A 10,000-nucleotide genomic window follows, 5' to 3' on the forward strand; every position below is an offset into this window, starting at 1 on the left:
TCCCATTTTTCATTTTCTTTTGATTGTATAATTTTTTGTCCTGCATTTTTATCTTACTTTTAAGTTCCATCACTTTCCATGCATTCTTTTCTTTTGCAAGACCTTTTTTTCCACTTTCTGATTTTCTGGAACAAGATCCTTCTGTCTCTTGGTATGCATGACTGATGTTTACTTTTCTTCTTTGTTATATATTTATCCACTATTTTCTCTAATATTTTATATAATATAGCCATATTTACCTGTACAGTAATACCTCGGGTTATGAATTTAATCCATTCTGGAACCTGCTTCGTAACCTAAAAAATTCGTAACCTAAATGGATTTTCCCATAAGAATGTTATAAAAAGCAAATAATGCATTCCACCTGCCCATAAATGACCATTTCAATTCATATTTTTCCATTCATTTTTGTTGACTAAGTTTGAAAATTTGTGTAGGAATTACATAAAATTATAAAATTGAAGAATGAAGTTAAATATAAACACTAAATTTAGTATGCATGTGCAGTAAAACCTGAACTTTACCGTAGGTGAGTATGGTTGCTGGCTTGATGGAAACTGGAGGAGGGGAAGGAGGAGGAGAGGGTTAGGGCTTGGGGGGGAAATCTCCCTCCATGAACACTTCTGGAAGACTTTCTGGTTCCTTCTCTCGAGAGCAGCGTTCACTACTATCACTACTACTAATAACCTCACTAATCTTACGCTTATGCGACTCTGTGTCGTCTTTCACAATTTTGACAAAATATTTTTTTATGGAGGCTTGCTTTTGCCTGTTGTTTAAAATTTTATAGAAATGACCCACTCCATTATCGATCTTATGAGCCTTTTCGCAAATGATGCTCTCACTTATTGAATCTCCTGCCAGCTGCTTCTCGTTTATCCAAACCATAAGCAAATTTTCTATGTCGTCGAGAATAGGAGGCCATTGTTTCGTCAATACTGTGACACTTTTCGATACTTTACTGGCTTTAATTTCTTCCTTTTTCTTCAAAATAGTGCAGATCGTTGATTGTGACTGCTTGTAGAATGCTGCAATGTCTTTCACGTGCTCGCCTTTATCATGCATTTGGATAATTTCCTTCTTCATTTCGACCGTAATCATCTCCTTTCTTGTGCTTTCCTTCTTGCTGCTTGCTCGTCATCTTGGGAGCCATGGTCTTTAGCATTTGAGTAATAACCCCTTCTTTACCGGGTGGGTGAGCAGAATGTAAACATTGCGTTCGCTGCCGAACTGAATCTCTCGGTAGTGACTCGAGTTTGGAGGGGTGCCGATCGTAAAAATATTTGCCAAAAATACACTAATCAAGACAGGCTAATGAAATTATCAGGTATTATTAGCACTATAATAAGGCATATTCTCTGTTAGTTTTATCATCTTACAGGGAAAATAAATGATTTTAAGAAAAAAATGTGAAACTCAGTGTCCCTTGTACAAGGGACACTGGTGGTCGGTGAGAAAACTACAGTCTTAAATAGAAATTCGGTCTTACAGAATGTTGGTATATCGCACTTGGAACATGCACATAAAGTATTATCAAAATAGAACAGTAAATAAGCACGTAATAACAAAAAAAAGAGCAAAAACTAAAGCGAAAGCCCCGAAAATAAATATGGAAATCGCAAATTTTATAGTATATCTTTCAAAAATTGGTCGATGTCATTTTCTATGTTTTCTAAGATTAGTTTCATCACAGAAAACAACTTTAGGGGCATCAGGGGTATCTAAACTAATTTTTCAAGTTTCTTGTCCTCAGAAAAAATCGCTTTTTTGCTTTTTCTCTGGTTTGGTTTTTTATATATAAAGTTACTACATATAAGGCTTTATTTTTACCTTCATTTATCTGGTGTTCATATCTTTTATTTGTAAAATGTAATAAGTGAATAAATAAATAAATACAGTAAATGATGATACAACTGGTTTTATACTTGGGTAGAAGTTATTACATGTTTATGCTTGTCTGGTTTTGTGATTTTTTGTTGAGACGCAGTTCATCTGTCACCTACACACTACTATAAGCAGTAATAATATTTTTTTGGGTTCATCATACGTCTGGCATCGTGTCATACTGTTTATTTTGCTCCAAACTCTTCAAACCGAAATTACAGAATGATTGGAAGTCCCTATCTGAAAAGAGGAGTTTTGGTGGTACTATGCGTACCACCTTTATGCACCCGGTGCGGTGTAGTAGACTTGAATGGTGGTACCCACCTACCTCCAAACAAACTTTCGGTAATGAAGAGGATAATAACGTATAAGCACTGTCACGGAAACACCACACATGCGCAAATCACTATGCAAATTTGAGAGCGTATCACGGACAAATGTGTTCAATCTTACCGCCACCGAGAGAGTGAAAGAGTTATGGGGGAAAAGGGATGCGTGGGAGGAAGTCGTGTGACCGTTAAAAATTTGTATACTAATCAGTTCATAACCCGAGGTATTACTGTATATCATCACTTACAAATATGTTATCCCAATCTTTGTTTGCTTCTATTATTTCTGACCATTTTATATTTTTACTGTAGAAATTGTATTTTCCATATCCTTCCCACTTTTTCATCTCTTGCTTATCTCTGTTTTCACTTGCTTTGGAATGGACTGTTAATTCTATGACAATGGTCTGAAATACTCGCATTACAAACTATTATTTCTTTAACATAATTCACCTCGTTCACAAATACTAGGTCTAAAGTATTTTCCTTTCTTGTTGGCAGGTGATTTATTTGTTGAATGTTGTATTCTAGTATATCTTATAGCTTTTCAAATTGCCTCTTATCTTCTGCACTACTATTGCTCTCTTTTTTTATATGTATAAATACAACCACAATCTCCTGTTCGTTCTTTCCAATCTACGAAAGGAAAGTTAAAGTCTCCAGATAGGAGAATAGTCCAGTCTTTGTGATTTCTACATATATCATCCAATTTTTCAAATATTGTGTCAAACACTTTAGTATTAGGGGGTCTATATATTACTGTTCATTAATTTTTCAGATTCAAATTTTACCGCTATTAGTTCACATTCTGAGTTACTATATTTCTTATATATTTTTCCTTGTTTTACATCTTTCCCATATATTGCGGTTTCCCCTTGATTCCTATTTTTTCTATCTGATCTATAAGTTTGGAACCACCTTTATTTGATCATCATTACCAGTCTCTTGGGAATACCAGGTTTCACTTATATTCATTATCTATTTTCTTTTCAATTTGGGTTAGTTCTTATAAGAACTATTTTTCTTTTTGAGTTACTCGTAACTAAACCCTGTGCATTCATCACTATGATGGTTTGCATGTTATCCCCTTCATTTAATATGGGTAATAACAAGGATTTTCCCATGTCTCTTTCCTGTTCTGGTATGTTGTTCTTTTCTTCATTTCCAGAAATTCTGACATTAAAAAAATCCAACTTTTCCAATATATTTGATCTTCATCATGATTATTCATTTTGTGTATGAATCTGCAATTTTCTCCGTATCTGCACCATCCCCTAGCATCATATATACAGTACTTGTCTCTTGCACTGTATCTTGGAGCTGATGCTTGTATATTCTTTGCTGACATTCCATAGCACAGTGATGGCTTGTTTTTTCCTTCACCTCATGTTCTTTGTTCCTTTATTTGTTTCTTTTCTATTTTGGATTTTATTATTTTATTTTGATTCATGGCTGCAGGGTGCATATATTTACATTTTTTGTTGAACTTACATCCTATTCCTTCTTTCAAGTTTTTACATAATTTTGAATGTAGATATCTGCATTCATCCTCATAGCCGTCTAGGTATGCACATTTACCATAGCTTTCATAGTTGTGACATACCTTAGGATGTTTGTAGTAACATCTTTCACCAAATCTGCAATTCCCTCTTTTCTGAAGGGTGCAGACTTTGTCTTTCTTTTCTATTTTTTCTTGTTCTTTCCCATCAGTATGCAGATCTGGGTAGAGCCTTTTTGGTATTTTATTTTGTGTCGTCATGTCGTAATTTATTTCTTCGTATGTATGCTGCTTGATTGCCTCATATGTAGTATCTATGAGTATCTGCATCCATACTCCTGTCCTGCTCTTTGTTTTCATTATTTTTTTCTGTCATTTCAGTTTTGTTTTCTTCTTTTCTGTTTTCTCTTCTTCCTCTTCCTCATCCTCTACTATTTGCACATTAGGTCTTTATTTAATGACATTGTCTATCCATGAGAGGCATGTTGAGCAAAATACTCTTATATCCTTAAGCGTATTTTGCTGGACTTCAGCACATTGGGGATGCGTGGGGATGTTGCATGCATAATATTTCCTGATCAGGTTTTGTGGATTTACTATGCTATACCACACCTTACACAGTTTGCATGCTTTAGGCATTCTTTTTCCTATTGCATCAATTAGTATATTGACAATGTTCACCTTATTCATTTTCTTTGTCGGAATGTGTCGATTGATGTAAATTTTCTTTATAAGTCTCTTGACCACTCGAATTTTATTTGGAACTACTTCAATTATTTTCATGATATTTTTTGCTGATATATTCCAGTTTGAAGGATCATAGCCTTCCAATATGTCTATGAATACTTTTGTATCATTTTGATTAGGGCTGTTATTGATCTCATAGATGAGAAATGCCAGCTCCCTTCCTGCTAACTCATCATATTGCATATATGCAATGCAAACAAGATTTAGCCATTTCTTTCCACAGTTGGAGCTTACTGCCATCCTGATCGAATTTACAATAACTCACTCAATAAAGTAACTTAGTAGACACTTTATCCTACTATTTTCACACTAATCTTATCACCGATAATTCACAAACACTTCTAGATATAATTCGTTTTCTAGTCGTATGTTAAACGCGTGATATCGGTTGATTAATCAGACTGCACAGGTACGTCTCACCAAGCAAAATGGCATTATGAGAGAGGAGAGAGAGAGAGAGAGAGAGAGAGAGAGAGAGAGAGAGAGAGAGTTATGACAGTTTCTTGAAAAGTTTAGACCAAACTATTCTCTCTCTCTCTTCGATGGTATGGCCACCTTTTATGAAGAGAGGAACATCATGTTGGAAGACATATGATGGAAATGAAGTGCGGGGTAGAAGGAAGATGGGAAGACCAAGAAAGAGATAGTGTGATTGTGTAGGGGAAGATATATTATGGAAAGAAGTTGACGAGAACGAGGCACAGGACAGAAATCAATGAAGAAGACTTATTCAGAACGGTGACATATAAAAATGCTTTAAAGCAGGGAAGAAGAAATATATATATATTATATATATATATATATTATATATATATTATATATATATATATATATAGATATATATATATATATTTATATGTCTCATATATATATATATATATATATATATATATATATATTATATATATGTATATATATATTAATCATGTATATATTATAATATATATATATATAGATATATATGTTGTAATGTATATATATGTTATATATTGATACATAATGTATTATATATAATGTGTATGTATATTATATATATATATATCATATTTATATATATATATATGTGTATGTAAATATATATATATATATATATATATATATATTATATATATACATATATATATATATATATATATATATATATATATATTATATATATATACATATATATATATTATGTTATATATATATATATATATATATATATTATATATATGTATATGTATATATATATATATTATATATATATATATATATATTATATATATAATATATATATTTTTAGGTGAGGAAGGTTACAGGAACAACCCTAGATTTTTTTTTTACTCTCCCTTATCTGTATGTCACCATTATCTGATGGGCCCTTGGCTCTATTAATTCAGATAATTGAAGGCTTAGTGTATATTGTGTTTACTGTTAGTATTTGGTATTAACAAGTGGCGGAGTAAAGGCTACACAGAGTTGCTGTTTTACATCTGTAGAGTTTTATTTGACCTTATCCAAATTTTTACACTATCCTGCAGGGCCTTGGTCCCATTACTGTGTTATTGAGATTGCTCCAATTAATATTTTTTCCTGTGCCAGGTCATGAGATAAAACTCATAAATCAAATCCAATTTTAATTTTTGGTAGCTATTTCAAAAACTGTATATGGTAGTGACTTCAAAATTTATTATGTTGTAGATGGAAATGCCTATATAATATATTCACAAACAGTGAGTTTTACATTTTTTAAGAAGTACTGGTATTTGTTCTGAACAAAAACACATTGTTCTAATGACAATTTTGCACTACACATAGCACATTTATATATGGATATTACTGTACTGTGCAATTTGTAGTCCACAAAAATATTTAGTTTAGTCTTATGTAAGGTTTAGAGTATATTTTTGCCATGAAAATAGACTAAACCTGAATGTTAAGGCAATTAGTATCTTATTGTATCTCCACTTCCTCTGTTTGTGCATAGCTTCAGAGATTCCTTTCTTTCCTTTCAGTATGTTAGAACGAACTTTAGACAGTATATTATTAGACGAGGAAAAGCAGCATCCACTAAGACTGCCAGACCCGTCGGTTTACCTGTTTGCCATTGAAGATTCAGAGTGTAATATAATCATCGAAGAAAAAGAAAACTCAGGAACCCCACTCATCAAGGTAATGATGAGGGAAAAACTATGTTGATGTTAGAGTACAGTGAATATATCTAAAATGGTGTGCTGAATATGAAGCATGTATTTGCTGAACATGAGTAGTTATTGTTAATGGTTGTTTTGAAATCTTATTCAATGCAGGTTATTTTTTCAGGGAGCAACCCTACCAAAACTTGTGGAACGATTAACATACCATATGTATGCTGATCCAATGTTTGTACGGACATTTCTTACAACATATAGAAGCTTCTGTACACCAGCCGTAAGTAATGAAGTGCCTTAGAGTTTTGTAATGATATTAGTATGCATTGTTAGTTTCATGTGTACCTTAAGTTTTGCTGTATTTATATTCAGTAATCTACTCTACATTACATAAGGTACTGTCTCGTAAGTTTTATACATTTCAGGATTGTTATTAGAGTAACCTCCTTTTATAACCAAAATTCTATAGATTGAAACAATTTGCTGTTTCTAAAGGTGATATATACACTACTCTGCCCCTGTCTTTCCTAAACGTTATTTACATTTATTAATTTAGAATTATTAGGAATTTTGGTCACTGGCAGTGGGATGAGGTATAGGGTTATGGCTTTGACCCTGGATGCCAGGTGCATGACCCTGGTTGCAAATCAATCATTAAATCTATAATCCATCTAATAAAGTACAGGTGTCATTGTCCTAATCAATAGGAACTGTGGAATCCAAGGAAAATCATTTTGTGTATTTAAAAAACCAATCCCTCATAGATTTTATCACATTAATGGATAGACAGAATGTAGAAATTGTGACCAGTTCCAGGCAGTAGGAGGTACTCAGAATTTCCCAGTTTATAAATACTTTACAAAGGTTAAATTAAAAGTTGTATGAACTTTGTTTGGAATGATAAAGAAGGTAGAAAGTAAATTCAAGCTGTATCAACTGGACCTCTTGGCTGATGGTATTGGAAAAGAGATTGTACCAGAATAATGTGGTTATTCAAAAAAAGAAGATGCAGTTCCTAGATGAGCAGGTATGATATTACCATCTAAAGCAAAAAGACACTACCAAACCAAAGAGCAGTGTTTGGTACTGCTTGCAATATTTATGTAAAAAATGGCAAAATAAGTACTGTATATTTGTTGGCTGTTCGCCAACAAACAAGCTCTGTGAATAAATAAATTAATTTTTTATAGAGCTGCTGAATGTTATGGGTGAAATGCCAGAAAGAAATCAGAATTGATGTTTGTAGTATGAATACAAAAGTTGAGTAGACCAACGGTAAAATGATATTCGATAAATATAATGGGCAAATAATGCATGGGAGAAACTTGTCAACAAAAATTGGGATGCCAGGTGCATGACCCTGGTTGCAAATCAGTCATAGAGTGCATTACAGGCTGCTGTAGAGCGAGAGCCCGTGCCAACACAAGGCTGGCTAAATCTATAATCCATCTAATAAAGTACAGGTGTCATTGTCCTAATCAACTAGGAACTGTGGAATCCAAGGAAAATCATTGTGTATTTAAAAAACCAATCCCTCATAGATTTTATCACATTAATGGATAGACAGAATGTAGAAATTGTAACCAGTTCCAGGCAGTAGGAGGTACTCAGAATTTCCCAGTTTATAAATATTTTACACAGGTTTATAAATACTTTACAAAGGTTAAATTAAAAGTTGTACGAACTTTGTTTGGAATGATAAAGAAGGTAGAAAGTAAATTCAAGCTGTATCAACTGGACCTCTTGGCTGATGGTATTGGAAAAGAGATTGTACCAGAATAATGTGGTTATTCAAAAAAAGAAGATGCAGTTCCTAGATGAGCAGGAATGATATTACCATCTAAAGCAAAAAGACACTACCAAACCAAAGTACTGCTTGCAATATTTATGTAAAAAATGGCAAAATGAGTACTGTATATTTGTTGGCTGTTCGCCAACAAACAAGCTCTGTGAAGAAATAAATTAATTTTTTATAGAGCTGCTGAATGTTATGGGTGAAATGCCAGAAAGAAATCAGAATTGATGTTTGTAGTATGAATACAAAAGTTGAGTAGAACAGTTAAGATATTGAGAATATAATGGGCAAATAATGCATGGGAGAAACTTGTCAACAAAAATTGGGATGCAGTTCATTAGTTTATGTACTGCAAATAATCTGATAATTGGAGTTACCCTTTTTTAAATAACAGGATATCCACTAATACACATGGACATTTGTGGGTAGATCACAGCTATTAATTTTTAGAAAAATGTTGGAATGTTAGTAACAATAGAGGAACAGAAGTCATCATTGATAATCAGGTTGTAGTTGAAAAAAAAATTAAAATGCTCAAAATCACAACTGCTACTTGCATCTTCTTTAGCTTGTAAGTAATATATAGAAATTGTTATAAATATAATATATATATATTATAATATATATATATATATATATATATATATATATACATATATATGTATATAAAGTCATATCACATTACTGTGATTCATATACATACATCGAGCTACAATGTCCTTTAATATCTAATTCGCTCTACCTCAGAATTAATATATATTTTCATATATGATTAACCGAAGGGGAATGTTTTTCACGATAATAGATTTGCCTGGTCCTGGGTGCGAACCCCAGAAGTCATTCAAATCCAGGAATGTCAGTGAAGCTTTTACCTACCCCACCACCGCGAGAGGGGTAGGTAAAAGCTTCACTGATGTCCCTGGATTTGAATGTCTTCTGGGGTTCGCGCCCAGGACCAGGCAAATCTATTATCGTGAAAAAAATTCCCCTTCGGTTAAGCATATATGAAATTATATTAATTCTGAGGTAGAGCAAATTAGATATTAAAGCACATTGTAGCTCAATGTATATATACATGTGTGTGTGTGTGTGGGCGCGCGCAGTTACTGATGGCATCAGTTACTGGCATTTTGGTTTTATGGCGCGTTTTCAATATATTCATAACTGGGTTTTACCCTTCATAGGGATTATAGCAATGTTGTCTGGTTATCAGTGGCTTAGGCTAAGTGGGGAGACCGCCGCATGAAATACAGATAACGAATATGAATCTTTTCCTTGGCTTTTTTAAGAAGTTATCATTTACTTTGCTGTGTCCTATAATAATGTATGCAGTCTTATGACTATTGTATTATAAAATACAAACAAACTGATCATGTTTTGGTTTGGAAAAATCTGCTGAGAGTGGAGGTAAGATTATTTTGCCGTATTAAACTCGATTCAGAGTGATTTTCTTGCTTCTATATAGCGTAAATTAATCTCTTGATATTTATTTCTTTAAAAAATCACAGTAGATGCTCGTGACTTCATTAGATAAGCTAATAACACAGGAAAATGGTTGTCAGAAATCCAAGCGCTTTCGTCTTTACTAAGACATTGTCAAGGAGCGAATGAAATA

General features: G+C 32.9%; 1 protein-coding gene across 1 annotated transcript in view; it reads left to right on the forward strand.

The window, feature by feature from the left end:
* The window catches only part of LOC135223630 (son of sevenless homolog 2-like), a 547,573-nt gene that overhangs the window by 205,190 nt on the left and 332,383 nt on the right, over positions 1-10,000 (forward strand). The window contains 2 exon segments of the mRNA XM_064262244.1: positions 6,456-6,612; positions 6,763-6,870. Of these exon segments, the coding sequence (XP_064118314.1) occupies positions 6,456-6,612; positions 6,763-6,870 (265 nt within the window).

Source organism: Macrobrachium nipponense, chromosome 10 (assembly GCF_015104395.2).
Source record: "Macrobrachium nipponense isolate FS-2020 chromosome 10, ASM1510439v2, whole genome shotgun sequence".
Classification (NCBI taxonomy): Eukaryota; Metazoa; Arthropoda; class Malacostraca; order Decapoda; family Palaemonidae; genus Macrobrachium; species Macrobrachium nipponense.